We start from the raw sequence: 21,233 nt of genomic DNA on the forward strand, positions 1-21,233 counted from the left end.
ACTCAAAAAACATGTATTATTATTATGTTGAAAACATTTGAGTAGATTTTTTTCAGGTTTCTTTAATGAATAGAAAGTTCAGAAGAACAGCATTTATATGAAATAGAAACCTTTTGTAACATTGTAAATGTCTTTATAATCACTTTTGATCAATCATCCTTGCTAAATAAAAGTATTAACTAATATCATTTATTTCCAAAAATAAAAATAAAAATGGACTCCAAGCTTTTGCATGGTATGTATAATGTTACAAAAAGCTTTTTATTTCAGATAAATGCTGATCTTTGGCTCTTTCTTCTCATCAAAAAAAGTACTTAATTGTTTTAAATATTGATACTAATAATAGAAATAAATGTTTCTTGAACAGCAAATCAGCATCTTAGAATGATTTCTGAAAGATCATGTGACACTGAAGACTGGAGTAATGATGCTGAAAATTTAGTTTTGATTACAGGAATAAATTACATTTTAAAATATATTCAAATATAAAACAGTTCTTTTAAATAGTAAAATTATTTCACAATATTACTGCTTTTGCTGTATTTTGGATCGAATAAATGCAGGCTTGTTGAGCAGAAGAGACTTCTTCAAAAAAACATGAAAAACTTACTGTTCAAAAACTTTTGACTGGTAGTGTAACTCTTTCTTCGCATGTACGTGGTCTATGAGGTACATAGTAAAACTTTATTTTGTAAACAGGAAAAATTTAATTTTATTCCATAAGTGTGAAAAAAAGAAAATTGTCAATATAATCTCACTCTGTATGAAATATGGCTCAACTCCCTAAATCACTATTAACCATTTATTTATTACAAAATCATGAAAGATAACCAACAAAAAATAATACAAATAAAATAAAATACAAGATAAGTAAAGTAAATAATAAAAAAGAGAGAACAGTCATAACAGTACAAGAAAGTGGAGGCAAAACCTGTAGACACAACTTCAAGTATAAAATATAAGCTAGAGAGATTAAATCCAAAATACAATTTTACAAACAAAATTGGTGTACTTGCCCATTTTAATTGGAGAAACACATTAATACAGCAAATATGGGGACAGGCCAAAAAAAGCATCATGTTGGAAAATAAATAAAAATCTAACAAATGTCTATAATAAAATGGCAAAATTAGAGTTAGCTATTCATTTTTTTACAGATACGTTCACAAGAGATACAAAATAACAATCTTCCATTTTCAAAGTTAAATATAACCAAACAGGCAAAAAAAAAAAAAAAAAAAGAAAAAGAAAAAAGTCCTAGATTTTCTGTGGATCACTTGAATTCTTTTACATATCAGCACTTTCAGAAAAGTAAACAAAACTGAACAGAAAACTGCTCAAAGGAAACTCAAAAGACAAGTGTCCTGACATACGGTAGACATTGTCTTCTGAAAATTCCCAGCAGCAATAAATAAAACATTACAAATCTAACCCACGCCATAAGAAGTGAGAAACTACTTGCTACTGTGCTATAATAAAACATTCACTTAGACTGAAATCTAAAATTTGACAGACATTTGCCCTTCCACATCACATCTGGTGGGTGAAATGTTTTACAGTCTAAAACTCTGCCTAGTCCTTTCCAGACATTCTTGACAGTCTTGTTCTTCCAGAATTATTTTCCTTCACTGCTCCTCTCTGTATCTTTCTCACCATTTTCACCAGATCAGGTGCACTCAACTCTTATATTAATATACTTGTGTGAACTGTAGCAGCACTAACATGCCACCTGCCATCCATGGAGGTGGCCCACAGAGAGGGAGAGAAGTCAACTTTCAGAAGCGTGGGAGGTTCAGGTCAAGATACAGGAGAATAAATCGTGTTAGCACAAGCAGCCGCGTTTTAGGTGCCCATCAAAAGCGGTTCTGAAGGACAAGGCATAAAGACTTAAAGTGGCATATCATTGTCTAAAGTTCCAGGCAGTTTCCCACACACAGTGGGCTCTGTCAGGGCAGATGACAAAGGAAGACAACCCACAGGCTAGTCGTTATGGCAACGGTCCCTTGCCAAACAGACTGTGTTGAAATAGGACAAGTGTGAACACAAAATCAATACCACCCCCTGATTCCCATATGACATTTCAGACCCAGACTGTGCAGTAAAAATGTGCTTGTGGCACGCATCTTGGCATAACCGACGCCGTTGCAGAAACGCTACTTTGAACACATACGGGACTTGGAGCGGCAGACAATACGAACCATTTGTGAGTATGACATATCGCATTGAAAAATGCAAAGACCTTGCAGACTGAGACAAAATAGACTCCTAAGATGCACAAATAAACCCCACACAGGTGTCATCCTAGCAAACTACATCAGTATAGTGGAACGCCAAAGCTCATGGACACATTGTAGAAGCAAAGTCTCAGGTGCTAACGGTTAAACATGGTAGGGGCAGCCATCTCATTTGGCATAATGGTCCTCCACATGGGCATGAAACAGCAATGGAATAGGTGGTAATTTAGCGGGCCAGTCTAACTTATGCTGGAAACGTTGCACCCTTGCTATTAAATGCATTTCCTACTTAAAGTAGGTACTGTATATGCAGGGTCATTCTGACTGGAGAACTGCTGAATGTTATTTAGAGTCCATTAACTCTAATTTAATAGAAAAGACATGTTTCGATGTAGGGAAGACATTCACATGTCACAAGCAATCTACCGTAGAGAATGGTTCTGCATCTAAAAAAAAAAGAGAAAAGTGAAATATCACGGATATACAGTGGTGTGAAAAAGTGATTTTTTATTTTTTTGCATGTTTGTCACACTTTAACGTTTCAGATCATCAAACTAATTTAAATATTACTCAAAGATAACACAACATTCAGTTTTTGAATGAAGTTTTATATTATGAAGGGAAAACAAAATCCAAACCCACATGGCCCTGTGTGAAAAAGTGTTTGCCCCCTAAACTTAACTGGTGGGGCCACCCTTAGCAGCAACAACTGCAATAAAGCGTATGAAATAACTTGCAATGAGTCTGTTACAGCGCTGTGCAAGAATTTTGGTCCGCTCATCTTGCCAGAATTGTTGTAATTCAGCCACAATTGAGGGTTTTCGAGCATGAACCGTCTTTTTAAGGTCATGCCACATCATCTCAATAGGATTCAGGTCAGGACTTTGACTAGGCCACTCCAAAGTCTTCATTTTGTTTTTCTTCAGCCATTCATAGGTGGATTTGCTGGTGTGTTTTTGATCATTGTCCTGCTGCAGAACCCAAGTTCACTTCACCTTGAGATCACGAACAGATGGCCGAACATTGTCCTTCAGGATTTTTTGGTACGCCAGGATTTTTTTATGCCAGATGTAATGGGACACACACCTTCCAAAAAGTTCAACTTTTGTCTTGTCAGTCCACAGAGTATTTTCCCAAAAGTCTTGGGGATCATCAAGATCTGTGTTCTGGCAAAACTGAAACGAGCCTTTATGTTCTTTTTGCTCAGCAGCGGTTTTCGTCTTGGAACTCTGCCATGCAGGCCATTTTTGCCCAGTCTCTTTCTTACAGTGGAGTCATGAACACTGACCTCAACTGAGGCAAGAGAGGCCTGCAGTTCTTTAGATTTTGTTGTGGGGTCTTTTGTGACCTCTTGGATGAGTCATCGCTGCGCTCTTGGGGTAATTTTGGTCGGCCGGCCACTCCTGGGAAGGTTCACTTGTGGTATGGTGGTAAGGTGTTTACTTGTGTTATCTTTGATTAATATTTAAATTTGTTTGATGATCTGAAACATTAAAGTGTGACGAACATGCAAAAAAATTTAAAATCATTAAGGGGGCCAACACTTTTTCACACCACTGTATGTTAGCTATTTAGTAAACCTGAAACAGAAAAGGCTGTTATTGGTTAAATGTGAATCAGAACACCGTCTTCAAATTGAAATTATAATATGTGACCTGGGACCACAAAACTAGTCATAAAGCCAAATAAATGAGCTTTCCATTGATGTATGGTTTGTTAGGAAAATACAATATCTGGCAGAGCTAAAACTACTTGAAAATCTGGTATCTGAGGGTGCAAAAAAATCGAAATATTGAGAAAATCACTTTTAAATTTGTCAAAATGAAGTTCTTAGCTATGCATATTACTATTCAAAAAGGTTTTGATATATTTATGGTAATTTTTTACAAAATATCTATATGGAACATGATCTTTACTTAATATCCTAAGGATTTTTTGGTATAAAAGAAAAAAAATAGCTTTTACTTTTGGCTATTCTTACAAATATACCCATACTATTTAAGACTGCAGAAAATACATATGGATGACAAAACCAGTTCTGTATATATTTGCACTGGAAATTAATTTTTAAAGGGATAGTCTCACCTAAAAATTTAATTTGTTTAATTAATTACTCACCCTCATGTCGTTCCAAACCTGTAATACCCTACGTTCATCTTTAGAACACAAATTAAGATATTTTTGATGAAATCCAACAGTTTTCTGACCCTACATAGACAGCTATGCAACTGACACGTTCAAAGCCCAGAAAGGTAGTAAGGACATCGATAAAATAGTCCATGTGACAATAGTGGTTCAACCATAATTTTATGAAGCAACGAGAATACTTTGTGTGCAAAGAAAACAAAAATAATGACCATCAACAATTTCTTCTGCGTCAGTCTTCGACGCAGAGCCAGTGTTCTGACGTAGAATCTAGTGGTGCACCTTGTTTACATAAAGGATGACTTGAATTTTTTTTGCTCAGCCTTTATTTAAACCAGAATATACAGACAATGAACTAAGAGAGATGAATGTTCTACAACAGAATGCCGGCTCCTGCATCAGCAGCACCACATGCATGAGAGTAGAAAAGAAATTGTTAAATTTTGTTTTCTTTGCGCATAAAAACTATTCTTGAAGCTTCATAAAATTAAGGTAGAATTACAGTTACACTGATGTCAAAGGGATTATTTTAACAATGTTCTTACTACCTTTCTAGGCCTAGAATGTGGTAGTTGCATTGCTGTCTATGCAGGGTCAGAAAAGCTCTCGGATTTCATCAAAAATATCTTAATTTGTATTCCGAAGATGAACGAAGGTCTTACAAGTTTGGAACGACATGATACTCTTGGCTGAACTGTTTAATACATTTCTACAGTGCTGGGAGCAGTGGCACTCCAAGTAAAAGCTGCACACATAAAAATCAGTCGCAACAGCAGTTTTAAATCAAACAGTAACATTTCTTTATTTCAACTATAACAATGGGAGGACTTAAAAGTTTAACATTTTTCTTTCAACAAGACATTGTTATTAGAATAAATATATATAATCTCTTTTCAAATATTTACATTCTGGCAAAGACTGTTCTGACCTTCCATGTGACGTGTTCAGAACATTCTTTTCAGTAACACTCCATATACAAAACTCTTAAACAGACAATCCATTTCTCAACTATTTTATCTTTTTAAAAAATGTAATTGAAAATGTATGAAATGGCACCAAGTCAGTTAAGTAAAAAAACTGTCTGCTTATGAATTCATCAGTCCTCAAGACTCAATCCCTCAAAACTGTTGTATTGCAATGCCAGGACCACAATGAACTGTACAGGAAATCTGTAAATTAAAGCTAAAATGCAGCAGTGTAGTGGCTATCAGGACATAATCGATAACAAGACTAAATAGTGTAAGAAATGACAAAAACAGCACATTAAAAAAACGAGGCGTACTACAAGAAAATAAGGCCTGTTAAGCATTTCGAAAGAGTTTGATAAAAGGAGTGTGTTCACTGTTCTATGTGCAATTAGGAATATGTAGTCATGCAAAGTGTGCATGTCTTAACTTAAGCAAATGGAGTGTGAAATGACTTGTAAAAGTGCAACAGTATTAGTTTTATAGAAACACAATGATGATGAGCAGAAATCTGATTATGTAAGCATATGCCTCTGTCTCTTAATAAAGGACTTGTGCAACCTGTATGTGCAGTATTCTATGACATACAATTAAAGCAAATCACATTGATGTAACCCACTGACATTGGAAATGTGTTTTGAAAAGAGTAACAGTAACACCTGGCAGGAACTTGAACAAGGACGCAGAATAGTATCAAATGTTATGGCGTATTTGAGTCCAAACAACCATTGTTATTTCTGAGCACCATTTGCACAAACCTGTATTCCCCTTCAGCTTCAGCTGGTGTCTGTCAGGCATGAGTTCAGTTTAGATGTAATCTGGACACAGAGGTGTATGAAGGATAAGGCTGAAATCACATGGACACAGATTCAAACACTTGATTGTCAAGGCTGTTTTTTTTTTTTCATTGGTTTTTCCTCATATGGTCTTTGGGGGTGACAAATTATTTAAAGCATAACCAGTGGAGTGAATTGTCCAGCATGCTAGGTAGCACTTTAAATGTCCCTTGATAGAAGCAATGCTGGCCTGTGGCTATTCCATGAGGACTGAGAGAAAAGCCATGACTGCTATCCCACAAAACAACAGCAGAACCTGTAGAAAGGAGTTCCTGTGGGAACAGGGGACAGGGTCATGGACATTCAGTTTATTTAATATGTGAAGTCTGGCAGGAGTTTACATGCAATACTGCATTAGAGAAACAGACAGACAGACCGTATTCTCAGGGAAGTGGACGCCTTACCTAGGGTTGGTCTCCTGTAGCAGATCAGGTACCACATTGACCAAGGCAATGTAAAGAAAGCCACCTGAGGTGAAGGGCAGGATCCAAGCAGTGGCATTCTCTAGAAAGAAAAATGAGCAGAACCAACATTAAAAGAACACTTATATGAACACGTATATGATCTGCATATGAAGTCTAGCAGGATATGATCAGGTACTTATTTTGTGGAAACCCCAAATAAAAACACTCACTTATGTTTTTTAGCAGCTACTGATGCTTAATAAATGTTAAGGATTCATACATTACAGGGATAGTAATAAAAATTCTGTCATTACTCACCCTCATGTCGTTCTAGACCTTCGTGCATCTTTGGAACACAAATAAAGATACTTTTGATAAAAGTACTTTCTGAACCTGCATAGACAGCAACAGTACTTTAAAGGAACACTCCACTTTTTTTTGGAAATAGGCTCATTCTCCAACTCCCCCCCGAGTTAATAAGTTGAGTTTTACCGTTTTGAAATCCATTCAGCCGTTCTCCTGTTCTGGCGATACCACTTTTAGCATAGATTATTGAATCCTATTAGACCAATAGCATCACGTTCAAAAATGACCAACGAGTTTCGATATTTGTCCTATTTAAAACTTGACTCTTCTGTAGTTATATCGTGTACTAAGACCGGTGGAAATGCAAAGCTTCAATTTTCTAGGCTGATAAGATTAGGAACTACACTCCCATTCCGGCGTAATAGTCAAGGAAGTTTGCTGCCGTAATAAGGCTGAAGCAGGAGCAGTAATACCACGCAGCACATGTGCAAATGCTAAACTAGCTGGGAACTCATTTCTGATAATACGCTTCGGCCATATAACGGCAGCAAACTTCCTTGACGCCAGAATGGAAGTGTAGTTCCTAATCTTATCAGCCTAGAAACTCGCAGCTTTGCATTTCCACCGGTCTTAGTACACGATATAACTACAGAAGATTCAAGTTTTAAATGCAACAAATATGTTGGTCATTTTTGAACGTGATGCTATTGGTCTAATAGGATTCAATGATCTATGCTAAGCTATGCTAAAAGTGATATCGCCAGAACAGGAGAACGGCTGAATGGATTTCAAAACAGTAAAACTCAATTTATTAACTTGGGGGGAGTTGGAGAATGAGCCTAGTTCCAAAAAAAGTGGAGTGTTCCTTTAAGGCCCAGAAAGGTAGTAAGGACATTGTTAAAACAGTCCTTGTGGCATCATTAGTTTAACCTTAATTTTATGAAGTTATGACAATATTTTTTGTGTGCAAAGAAAAAAATAATGACTTTATTCAACAATTTCAATAATTTTAACCATGTCCTTACCACCTTTCTGGGCCTTGAAGGTGTCAGTTGCATTGATGTCTATGTAGGGTCAGAAAGCTCTCAGATTTCATCAGAAATATCTTAATTTGTGTTCTTAAGATGAACGAAGGTCTTACAAGTTTGGAACGACATGAGAATGAGTAATTAATGACATTTCATTTTTAGGCAAAATATCCCTTTAAGTCATAAAAAAGGAAGAACAACAGTGCAAACAACAACAAATGCTGATATCAGAAGAAACATTACAATTACAAACATTTTTATTTTCAGCAACCGTTACTCTATTACATTATTATCAGTCATCAGTGTCACCTTCAGAAATCATTCTAATATGCCAATTTCGTTCTCAAGAAACATTATAATCAATAACCAGGTTTCCAATTAAATTTGCCAATTTTACTTTTGGAATGTTGCATAAAACATTTACCAATAAGCACAGTTTCCATCCAACGAGTCAAAGAAAACACTTTCTGATAAACTGGCAGTAAATATCAACAAGGAAAGTAGGAGAAGCCACTGAATTTAATAGTCACTGCTTTTGGAGGCGGATGCCAGCTGTTTGGGAATGCAGTCTTGTAAGACAGTTCTGGGAGACATTTATACAGAAATACTTTGACGACAGACTTTGCTCAGCTATTTCAGAATGACCATAACATTTCAGATGCTGTGCAACAAGATTACACCACTGGTTAGTCAAGTTATCCCATTCCATAGCGCTGAGTCACATGACTTTTTTGGTGCGCAAGGAGAAATTTATACAAGTTATTTGCATTCACCTTTTTTTTGCACAAAACAAACCCCACCAAGCGAGCATAAAAACTTTTGAAATTTAAGGGTTTTTATTTCAAATGATTTCCATCACTTGTTTCTAATGTAATACTTCAAAATGTGCATTAAAACAGGGTGATGTAAACATATCTAAATGTTAAAAACAGTTGTGCTGCTTAATATTTTTGTGGAAACCATGGTAATTTTTTCTTTAGTATTTTTCGATGAATACAAAGTTAATAAGAACAGCATATTTTTATATTAATTTAATGTTTTTTTACTGAATACTGAAAAAAAATCTTACTGACCTCAAACATTTGAACAGTAGTGTATTGTCTGAGAGAAGAGAGTTGACTGGTGTCTTACCTGCCCCATGCTGTGATTGAGAGCAAAGAGCAAAACAGGCCCCCAGGACTCCTCCTAGCGCTGTAGAGAGCTGCATACGGGCAGCTTTCCAACGGTCAAATCCTGCTCGCAGCAGAATGGCAAAATCTCCCACCTTTCCATAAAGACAGAAATGTGTGTACAGCAATAGGAATTGGTCAGAGTACTATAAAGTTATGAGACATTTCACATACAGTAACTCTTTAATGTCTCAAGTTCGAAAGATCAGCTAAAAATGAAATGCATTGTTTTTGTACAATAATTACTAGGTTGAAACTCAAAAAAACTGAAAGAGAGAAACACACTGAGATACGTACCTCATGAGGGATCTCATGAAGCAAAATTGCAAATGTTGTCAAGACACCAACCTGTTAGGACAAGTAAAATAAGGTATACATATTGCAATGTGCTCTTGTTTTCTAATTCAAGCATGGTAGGGCAGTAAAACCATGTTTTATAATCCAGACAATGTTTATTTGGCACATATGTTTAACTGAGTGTCAACAGAAGCTATGGGGGAGGTAGCAAAAACAGCAAAATGGCACAGTTCGCCATCAATACTCTCCCTTGCATTTCTGCAGCCAAATATGTATGTCCAGGCCACTGAGCAAATGTGTAAAAGTGTGTTTTTTCTATGCAAGTACGGTGGTTTCTGTTGCACCAAGTCCATTTCCTCTGAAACTCCCTCCCCACGCATGCTGGGAGCCTTATGCTTCTCCACCTGGACTTCAACTTCACAAAGCCATATAAATACTGCCGCACTATAAATATTCCCACACATCACATAAACATCTCTATCTTCCTGTTTGCAATGATCTACACTGACCAAAAGAATTATGGGAGAAGCTATCGGTTTAATGTTTAAAAGTGGCCAAATCATATTATATTTACACAGGAACTCTAAATCTATTTATAAAGCAAACAAAGTCATTCTTACCAGACATCCATCTGCCCTATTTAGAATTGTTCGCATTAAGCAAAGATATGAACTAGTCATATTAACAGTGCACTCAATAGTTGTCTGTGCTAGCAGCAATTGGCTTTACTTTAGCATTACTTTGAGTTCTGTAGTAGTACAAATGAAGGCTGAATCCCATTTATATGGAATCGATCTGTTTGCTCTTACCTTTCTGCTTACTAAGAAGCTTCCTGCCACTGCCAGCCCATGAGTGAAGTTATCAATGCAGTTAGCAAGAAGGTTTAGATAACCACTTGTCTGAAAAAAATGAAGAAACAATGCATATACAATAAATGTAATAGAAAAGATAATAGATACTTTTCTCCAATAATCTAATAATCACTTAGACTTTTTATTGTACACGAGGCATGATTTGTTTGGTCATCTTACCTTTATTTTCACTGGCTCTGTGTAAGGGCTGATGTCAGTCTTTGGCTTGGAGTCAGAGTTGTTGTTTGAGCAGATGCAATTTGTTTGTGTGGACACAGAGACCTCACTGCTCAGATCTGTTGAAGACGACTAGTATGGAAAGAGAGAGAACACCGCAATAAGCCTTTCTAACAAATCTGGGCCTCATTGCACAGCAGGGAGCAAACAGACAATTTTACCCACTAACAAATCTTCAGATTAAACCGGATACCAAGAAAAATTTACCAGGTGCACTACTATTCAAAAGTTTAAGGTCAACCAGATTGATTGATTTACATTACTCCACTTATTTAGCAAGGATGCATTAAAGTGATCAAAAGTGAAAGAAAATTTGACAAAAGATTTCTATTTTAAATAAATGCTGTTTTTTTTCCATTTTCCATTCAAAGAATACTGGGACACTTTCCACAAAAACATGTTTTTAATATTAATAAAAGAATGAGCACTAAATCAGCATATTAGAGTGATTTCTGAGGGAGCATGTTTTTGAACAGTAAGATTGTGTTTTTTTTTTTTTTGTTTTTTTTTTAAAAGATGTCTCTTTTGCGTACCAAGCCTGCATTTGTTTGATCCAAAGCACAACAAAACAGCAAAATGTAAATATTTTTCACCATTTAAAATAACTGTTTTCTATTTTAATATATTTTAAAATGTAATGTATTCCTGTGATCAAATGTACATTTTGCGCATCATTACTCAATCACATGATTCTTCAGAAATCATTCTAATATTTCGATTTGTTGGTCAAAAAACATTTATTATTATGTTCAAAAGTAGAGTAGAAGAGAGTTCTTAAAAACATTAAATCTTACTGTTCAAAAACTTTTGACTGGTAGTGTATAATCAGTTTATAAACTTACTTTTAACAGTGCAATTTCAATATTACTTTTTTACTGTATTTTTAACAAATAAATACAGCCTTGGTCAGCATAAAAGACTTTTCAAAAACATAAAAAAAAATAAAATAAAAATTCACACCGACCCCTAACTTTTAAAAGGTTATATACATTGTTTTCCCCCAAAAACAATCCTAATCCCATTCTAAATCGTTCCATACATTTTTATAAACTTAATGTTTTATGGGAATCTACAGCATACCAATACTTAAAAGCGGTAAATAACTTTAAATGCTTTTTAATTCTTAAATCAAGCAGACTAACACTCAGTTTAGCTCCATTTCTCCAAAAATGTAAGCAGTTGTGTTATTAAAAACATTTCTGCCTCTAAATTCACAAAAGTCTTTACAGTTTGAGACAGAAATGGGTGACAAAAGTGGAGTGTGAGAAAAGAATCGTTCTTTATAGCAGCGGGTATTTTAGATTATAATAACAGAACTAGACGCTTCCTCCCTGTTCTAGCCCACAGTCTGTAAGGCTTCTCAGCTGTGGTTTCTGTGCACCGTGGCTGACTTCTGTGGCCCGTCTGTCTGCTGATGGAATGCTGGTGGCAGCTGCTTCCTGCTAGACACTATTTATAGCTACCCAAACAGAGCAGAGGTTATCAATCAAACTCTCAGGTCTCCCGTAAGCAAGGAAGAAGACTCAGACACAGGCATTCACAAACAGATTCAATTCATAGACTGAGTCAAATTAAAAGTTATAATTAGAAGGGAAGGAAGAGGAGGGGAAAAAAAAAAAAAAATGGACATCTACGTCACAGGCAGGGCAGGCCCCACTGTTTGGTGTCCAAGGCACTCAAGACTCACATTAAAAAAAAGTGTCAGAGCTGATGTCATGTCTACATTATAAAGGTAGGCATGACAAAACTGTAATTCATTTGTTTTAGGAAGCATCTAAGAGCTAATATTTTAAGGCCTTAAGCTGTTATATGCCTTAGGGTGGAGCCTGAAAAGTGAAATAAGGTGTGCGTGTGTGTGTTTAACTGACTGATGCAATACACTGAAATAAGGCCAGAATAAAAGGGGTTTGGGGTTCTTCTTGAATGCGAGGAACAGTCCTGTGGGTATTGGAGAGGGACATGAGTTTCAACACAAACAGTGATTCATGATTTTTGGCTCCAAAACATTTTTATAGCATCAATTTTTCATTCAGGACAATTCCCTGTAGTGAGTGTGTTTTCACTGAAACATCTAAATATTTAAATCAACAAGTTTAAAGGAAAGAAGAAAAAAAAAAAAACATAATTTGATCATTTGTACTAACTTTGCTTGTTTTTATTTTTAAGATATTTTATTAAGGATAAGGATAGAAACATTCTAGATATTTCTGTAACATTCTGGAATATTCTAGTGCTATCTGGAACATTACAGAACATTTTTGGACTAGTCATAAAAATCATCAAATGTACAATGTGGTAACTGTTTGTTTATCTGTTGTTAGCTCAGTATTATGTAAAAAATTTATTATAAAAACAGATGAGCTTGTATAAACTGTTAAACTACCAGTCTAAAGTTTTTGAACAGTAAGATTTTTTTTTTTTTTTTTTAAGAAGTCTCTTCTGCTCACCAAGCCTGCATTTATTTGATCCAAAATACAGCAAAAGCAGTAATATTGTGAAATATTTTTACTATTTAAAATAACTACTTTCTATTTGAATACATTTTAAAATGTTAATTTATTCCTGTGATCAAAGCTAAATTTTCAGCATCATTACTACAGTCTTCAGTGTCACATGATCCTTCAGAAATCATTCCAGTATGCGGATTTGCTGTCCAAGAAACATTTTATTATTATCAATACTTAAAACAGTTGAGTAAATTTTTGTCAGGATACTTTGGTAAATAGAACATCTGAAATAAAAAGTATACACTATACCATTCAGTAGAGAAATTATAGAAAATAATACCTTTTAATTTAGTAAGAATGCTTAAAATTGATCAAAAGTGAAGACAAAGACATTTATAAATGTAACAAAAGATTCTATTTCAGATAAATGGTGTTCTTCTGAACTTTCTATTCACCAAAAAACCTGAACAATTTTTTACTCAGCTGTTTTCAACATAATATTTAATAATAATATAATAATGTTTTTGAGCAGCAAATCAGAATATTAGAATGATTTCTGAAAGACCATGTGACTGGAGAAATGAAGCTAAAAATTCAGCTTTGAAATCACAGGAATAAATATTACAATAGAAAACAGTTAAATTGTAAAAATATATAAGACACTTAGAGCTGCAATGAACCAGACAGAAGTTTAGAACATTTAAAGATGGGTTATTGTTTAAAAAACATGAAGAACCATAAACTGTTTTCCGTCAGCCAGTACCCAAAAGGAAAATGTGCCAGTAAAAAAATGTAATAGCACTTGTAAGTTTTTTGTAGTTAACTAAAAAAAGAAATATAAAATTAGACTCAAATTGGTTGTAATTGTATACTACCGGATGGTTAATGTGGATGTATAATGAATTTGTGCGAGTTTGTAGAGTGCATAACTCCACCATCGTCCTTTGGCTCCCCCATGAGGTTCAGAATCGCAATGTTCCAATGTAGACACATTTAAACTGATTTACTGAGCTGGAATATGTACTAAAAGCACATGTAACTTACTTTAGTTCTTTGGCAGGCAGCTTTGCTTTCTGGGTCGCTGTCATCAGGAAACACCTTTTCCAAAATCAGAAAGGACAGCAGACCCCCGATCACCCACAAACCCTGTGTATGATAGTGCCTGTGGGACCCATCTATCAAACATATGCAAACACAAATAGGGGGTGGGGGGGTGGTTAAATGTAATTTTTAATTAAATCAAAGAACTTGATTAAATTAAAAAGCTAAAATGTAATATAATTATAAGATGAAAAGTTCTCAAGTCAAGTGTATAAAGAAACTGCAATAACTGAAATACAACATACAAGCTAAAATTACTGAAATATAAATGAAATTGGAAACATAAAAATAATTTTTATTATAATAATAATAAAAACGTGACACTAGACAACAAAACCAGTCTTAAGTAGCACAGTTATATTTGTAGCAATAGCCAAAAATACATTGTATATTATCAATTTTTCTTTTATGACAAATCATTAGGAAATTAAGATTATATTCCATAAAGATATTTTGTAAATGTCCTACCGTAAATATATCAAGACTATTACTTTTGATTAATAATATGCATTACTAAGAACTTCATCTGGACAACTTTAAAGGCACTTTTCTCAATATTTTTAGTTTTTTGCACCCTCAGATTCTAGATTTTCAAATATTGTTCTATCCTAACCTTACATCAATGAAAAGCTTATTTATTCAGCTTTCAGGCGATGTATAAATCTTAATTTAAAAAAATTGACCCTTATGACTGGTTTTGTGGTTCAGGGTCACAAATGATAAAATGGACAATTACTAAAATTAAAAAGGAAAACTGAAAAGATCAAAGTAAATAATTCAATTATGTGCTTGTATACTATACATACTAAAATAATACTGGCTCTGCTTTAAAAAATGCACTGTATATGCCTTTATTAATAATATTTGACAAGTTTTTGGTCATGTTATACCAAATAATAATAATAATAATAATAATAATAATAATAATAACACCTATAACAGTAACACAAATGCCAAGAGTGGACTTAAAAAAATGTTAATATCACTGGGTGACCCTTGAATCCCAAAAATGAAGACATAAGATCAATAAGGGGACTAACATTTGCTTCAGTGTAAATGTTACAAAGTGCCATTTTCCATATCGATTTTAGTACCACTAAAAACTGAGACAGAATTACCAAGGGGACAGGGTTAAGCAAAGGGTCTATTACTACACACTATTAATGTTAAAATGTTAAAAAGGCATAGTTTCCTGCAAAACAATGTAAGTGATTCCCATTCAGGAGAGAGAAGCGGGGAGGGATGAAATGCAAAACCACACATTTATGATTACTGGGAATCACAGAAAGGGTTATTAAAAAAAAAAAGACACAGAAACAAAGATAAGACTGAAAAACAGAAATAGCACAGAGAAGATGAATAATGCATGAAGAGAGCAAATGTTATATATAAAGTGAGAATTCTCACCAGGACTGGAAGTGTAAGCCCAGGCTTCAGGAAGGAGGTGGAGAAACACGTCGCCTAGGAGACCACCAATGGCAAAACTCAGCAGCTTCTTCAGCTTCTGACACCCAGCTGCAAACAGTACGAGAGCATCAGCGGAAGTTCATAAACAAACATAAGCAGAAATGCTTAATATGCAACCTTTCTGAGAACTTGCTGTGTTGAGCAAATCCTTCACGTGAAGCAGATGAAGAAACCACCACAGAGTTGCAAAATCATCTACAAGCTCTTACATTTAATTATTGTTTTGTTTTTCATTCAGCTTAAATTCTAAAGCATTAATAAGCTAGTTTTGCAACCATAAAGTGTTTGCAATGAGTTTGTGGAAATATACAGTAACGGGCTTAAAATATCTGAAGCCATTACTCCACACTGCTTTGAAAAATCATGTGGTGAGTCTCTGTGGTGAGGGACGCTCCTAAACTATTCAAATTCAATGTAACCCAGTACTCTCCTGCCCACTGCACCCTACTTAGGGCCCTATAATTTCCACAATGCGAAAAACGCAGACGGAATCACTGAATCCAATGGAATTTACTGTGTAAAGCGGAATGTCATGGAATTTGACAAATTTTGGATGAATAAATCAAAAGTAGGTCAGTACACTTAAATTAAAATGCAAAATGGACTAGTGTCTATAAATATTAAGCTGCAAAAATACTATTTAAACATGAATCCTGCATATTCTGCGTGTCTGTTTGTTTGGTTTTGTTCACTACACACATAGTAAAGCATGTATGATGCTCACAGTGTTTTCAGTCTCTGCCGCCTCAATATATGTGACCCTGGACCACAAAACCAGTCATAAGTAGCACAGGTATATTTGTAGCAATAGCCAACAATACATTGTATGGGTCAAAAATCATAGCTTTTTCTTTTATGCCAAAAAGCATTATGATATGAAGTAAAGATCATGTTCCATGAAGATGTTTTGTAAATTTCCTACTGTAAATATATCAAAATCTATTTTTTTTTATTAATAACATGCACAGCTAAGAACTTTAATGGCGATTTTCTCAATATTTCGATTATTTTGCACCCTCAGATTCCAGATTTTCTGTACATCAATGGACAAACCATACAACAATAGAAAGCTTATTTATTCATCTTTCAGATGATGTTTAAATGTCAATTTTCTCTAGAACTGCAACATAATCTCTAGAACTGCCGAGTCTCACTTAAAGAGCATTTTACCGTTATATACAAACAGAAACTTAAAGGTCTTCACAGCAACCCGTCAAAACTTTAACTTATAGAAACTATGACAGAATTATGACTTAATGTAATGACAGTATACTACTACTAATAACACTATTAAATTTTAAGGAATATTTACCAGAAAAAAAAAAAAAATTTTTTTTAAATAAAATCAATTAATTAGAGATGCTTTTCATAATTACAATTAAATGAAAATTTACGAAAAACACAGAATTTGGTAAAAATAAAACTAAATTTGCGAAAATATAAAACGTATTTCATAGGGCCTTTAAAATATACATTTTGTTAAACTTTTAATAAATTACTGTTAAATTGTGTACGTTTCATGATTTCATTAATGCGTTTTTAATTTATCCATTAAAACAGAGTGCAGAAAAATTAAAACTGAGAAAAAAAAAAACTAAAATTGAAAAATATAAAACTGATTTTATAGGGCCCTATAGACTGGTAAATCAGAACAGACCTTCTCTTAAGCCTGAATGGGATCCATTGCCAGACTCTATTTCTGCATGACTGATATCATCGCAAACAAAAGTTTCACAGAGCAGCAAAGTCCTCTGCAAAGGTCTTTAGAGTGCGACCTGTCAACCATAAAATGTTACTGCACACTTCTTTTGCATCCTATTATGGTTCTGTTGGTTCTTCTCTTGAACGTCCACTACATCAAGAACTATTTAGACAAGCCATGACAGGTGCAGCTGAAGATGCGATTGCTCAACAAATTCTTTTATAGGTCAAGCCACTCAAACAACACATTTTTCTCAGTGATTAGATACAGTCTCTGCAGGATTCTTAATATCAGTTTGAGGAAAGTCAGACTGATCAGTTTTTCCCCGCAGACACGAATAAAGTGCAAAACCATTGTGGGAAGTGTAGAATATGCAGGGTGAACCAATATTATTTACTATAAACAAACTATAAATAAATAAACAGGTTTACTGATTAATTTGGGACTGGACTTGACTCATCTAAGAACAATCACCTATAATATTATAACTGTGGTTTATTCTGTGGCTGGGAAATTACTTTACCAAGGTATGAAAACCAAAATGTGGAACCAGGCATAAACAGCAAAGGGGAAAAATTCCACAGAGAACATGATCTTAAAGTGAAAGGAGCTCTGCTTTAAAGTACCAAAACAATTGTGTGAGGACCCAAATCAAACTACAAGCCGGTTCTCTCTTGCTTGTATTAATAACAAACACATGTCTATGTGTCACACTAGGCCTGATGTGTGACCAGAAAATTGGAACAATAATCTCATTTTTTCCTTTCTGCTTGCAAACTATAGATGACCTGCATGGGGCCAGAAAGACTCATCGTTTTTCCACCTCTGATAGAATGAACAAAGAACAGAGACAAAATACTGGATCCCTGCCTATTAGTCTGCACCAGGACACTGATGTGAATATCTGAACCAGCTCAGGCTGTAACACAATGCTACCTCTCCCTGATCTGGTTAGCATGTAACCTGATCCTAGATTAACTGTTATAATGAGCTGTTTACATACACAGATGTAGATCACAAAAGCATGCAGGGCAAGCATGAAGTGTGTCTCACCCTCAGTTTTCAAAGTTGTTCCAGCTTCAATAGGTATCACTAAGAGTGGAAAGATGCCACTCAGTCCGACGGCGATCGATCCCACCAGGGAGCAGAACCAAACATCAAGGTTATCTGTGGAGAACAGCTCATTCAGGTACTGGAGATCTAGAAGGTCCTTAATGCACCACGGTCCTGGTCCTGCAGGTGCAGTCTTTGCTTGGGCCACAGCAGTCTGAGCCATCATCTTCCCAGCAAGGGTTGACGCCAGTAGGCCGGCGCCAAGGAGCAGCACAGCAAATGCCCAAACGGGCTTCTCGGGCCCTGCGCTCATCAGCCCAGACCTCCGCAAAGCACTTGGAAGAAACATGTAGGGTGCTGTAAGGTAGAGAGTAGCCTTCAAACAAACAAAATTTCATAAAGTGGAAAGATTAGTTGAGTTTCAGTAAGGTTTGGGGTTTATTGGTCCCAGATTGTTCGTTTGTCATATTAGAAGCATTAAATGTTTGAACCACTTAGTAGCAATTTAACTAAGTTTCAGAAACCAGAATTTTTATTCTATTCTGTATACACTACCAATCAAAAGTTTAGCATCAGTAAGATTTTTTTTTTTTTAGAAAAATAATATTATTCAGCAAGGATGTATTAAATTAATCAAAAGATACAATAAGCTTTTACATTGTTAGAAAAAAATATATTTTAAAAATAAAGTTCTTTTGAAAATTATAAAGCAGCACTGTTTTTAATACTGACCAGAATAAGAAATATTATTTGAGCCCCAAATTAGCATATTGGAATTAAAAATCTTACAGTCCCCAAACTTTTAAACAGCAGTGAATTTATTTTTTTCTTTGCACAGTTACATCTGTGAAACTGTATTACTATTATATGCACAGAAATTACAAAAGTAATATCTGCTGCAGTTTGTATATAGCAACTTGTTAATATATTAATATACTGTATTTTGTCTTGGCTCTTTCAAGCTTTATAATGGCAGTAGGCGGGTGTTTCTGTTCAACAGTCCACAAGAAGTCCAATAAAGAGCATCCATTCATCCATAATAAAAAATGCTCCACATGGCTCCAGGGGTTAAATGAAGGCCTCCTGTAGCAAATCAGAAAAATATCCATATTTAAAACGTAATATTCTCTAGCTTGTGTAACTGCCATTTCGGGCAGATGATGTAGGATGTTATGAGAAGTGACAAATGTGGAAACCCAAAACTTTTCTATTCCACAGCCCACCTAGACAAGTATAATCTATTTCAAGACCCACCAAAATATTTGAGATAAAAAAAACTTTTGACATTACTGTAAACTTAATCTTAGTTAAAAGTTTAATATGGAGATTAACAAGCAGAACTCGCTTTTGTAAATTTTGTTAAGCTAGAGTGTGGAAATGTTTAAATCGTGTAGTGTTACAATTAACCTCATATTTGTGGGTCGCGACCCACAGTTTGAAAACCCTTGGTCTGGAGCACTTTTTTATTATGGATGGATGCGCTTTATTTGACTTCGTTTGGAACGTTGAACAGAAACACCCGCCCACTGCCATTATAAAGATTGGAAGAGCTAGGACAATTTTTAATATAACTTAGATTGGATTCAACTGAAAGAAGAAAGTCATATACATCTAGGATGCCTTGAGGGTGAGTAAATTGTGGGCTAATTTTCATTTTGTCTTCAAGTAATGGTAACTCTTGTAAGAGAAAATCTATTTAAACACATTTGAAATTCCAGGGGAAGCCATGGTGAATTAGCCCTCTGAGATGGCCTACAAATCGAAAGTCTGGATATAGTGACTAAGTGCTTCCACCCCTATCCACCACCAAAAAAAAAAAACAGTATACACCACATAAAAAGACAGACATTCAAAAAGACCAGGGCAATGTGAGTCATGTAGTCTACACAAAACACCACACCTTTTAGGCAGTCACTGCCAACACGGGAAAATAATCTACATAGAAATGAACACATGATATCAGATAATGCATCAGAGTCAGGCCTATCACAATGTCTTCAAATAGTTTATAACTATCGGCCATAATAATGCGGATAACTATGCTTAGCTGTTTTCAGCAGCTCATCTTTATACAATATTGAAGCATGGCATATAAGTTTTAATGGTCTTGATTGCACAAATATGTAAAGAACATACATGTAAAAAGTAGTTGTAACACTTGTGATTACCACTAATAACGCCCGTTATGGATGGACAAAAAAGCAAATGCAACATTGAAATCGGAGCAGCACGTTTGGAGAGTCTGCGGACGTGCATGAGTTGAGGGAGCGGCGAGATTCCTGATAAATTCCAGCCCGCTGGGCTTTAAAAACACTCAAAAGTTTGCCACGTTTCAGCGCTCGGCTGCTAAACTAATTAAAACAGCAAGAAGGCCCAAAGGCAAAATCGGTTAATTTATATGATACCAATGAGCGACGAGTAACCTGTCTGTACGGCAAAAACTCGCAAAACACAACACTGCTGCAATGTTTCTGATAAAAGCAACGGTGCACGCAAACTACTTCAAAACAAAGTTGCGTGCCTTTAACAAACAAATCAGTATCCACAAGATTCGCACCGATAAATGAATAAATGTTTTGTCTTACCCGGCTGAAATTCCTACAGTTTTTACTCCGGGTTGACCCTGCCATCCAGGCACTGCTGTGTAGAAGAGCAGGAGCACTGCTGCAGCAGACAGTCTCCCGAATTCCCTCCTGAAAGATTTTCCACAGTCAGCCACGTCTCAACGACCGGAAGTGCATTTCCAGACTGCGCAGAGAGGGGCGTATTGAGCGCGCGCTAACCAGAGGAGGAGACTTGAACACCAAACGTGGAGAACGTGCTGGAAGGTGGTTGTTGAACCCGCTGTAAAAATGGCAAAAGGTAATAATAATGAAAATAGTAGATTCGTTTTGAGCGTCAAAGACAGACTTGTTTTATCAAAATAAACTTCTCATATCATGTTTTGAATAGTGTTTAACATATCTATCTATCTATCTATCTATCTATCTA

General features: G+C 35.3%; 1 protein-coding gene across 3 annotated transcripts; it reads right to left on the reverse strand.

Annotated features, from left to right (window-relative positions):
* Positions 1–5,155: 5,155 nt before the first annotated feature.
* slc39a13 (solute carrier family 39 member 13) lies at positions 5,156–20,959 on the reverse strand. 3 transcript variants are annotated; one of them, XM_073836167.1, is made up of 11 exons: positions 20,828–20,941; positions 20,143–20,177; positions 18,243–18,599; positions 15,428–15,535; positions 13,964–14,094; positions 10,416–10,544; positions 10,194–10,283; positions 9,385–9,435; positions 9,050–9,182; positions 6,585–6,684; positions 5,156–6,452 (listed from the first exon to the last, which is right to left on the reverse strand). In XM_073836167.1, the coding sequence occupies exons 3-11, from the start codon at positions 18,589–18,591 to the stop codon at positions 6,377–6,379; spliced, it is 1,167 nt and encodes a 388-aa protein (XP_073692268.1). In that variant the 5' UTR covers positions 18,592–18,599; positions 20,143–20,177; positions 20,828–20,941; the 3' UTR covers positions 5,156–6,376. The 3 variants fall into 3 exon arrangements, with proteins under 3 accessions (XP_073692268.1, XP_073692267.1, XP_073692266.1); XM_073836166.1 differs by lacking the exon at positions 20,143–20,177 and having other exon boundaries at positions 20,828–20,959; XM_073836165.1 differs by lacking the exon at positions 20,143–20,177 and having other exon boundaries at positions 18,243–18,618; positions 20,828–20,943.
* Positions 20,960–21,233: the final 274 nt, after the last annotated feature.

The sequence above is a fragment of the Garra rufa genome, chromosome 3 (assembly GCF_049309525.1).
Source record: "Garra rufa chromosome 3, GarRuf1.0, whole genome shotgun sequence".
Taxonomy (NCBI): domain Eukaryota; kingdom Metazoa; phylum Chordata; class Actinopteri; order Cypriniformes; family Cyprinidae; genus Garra; species Garra rufa.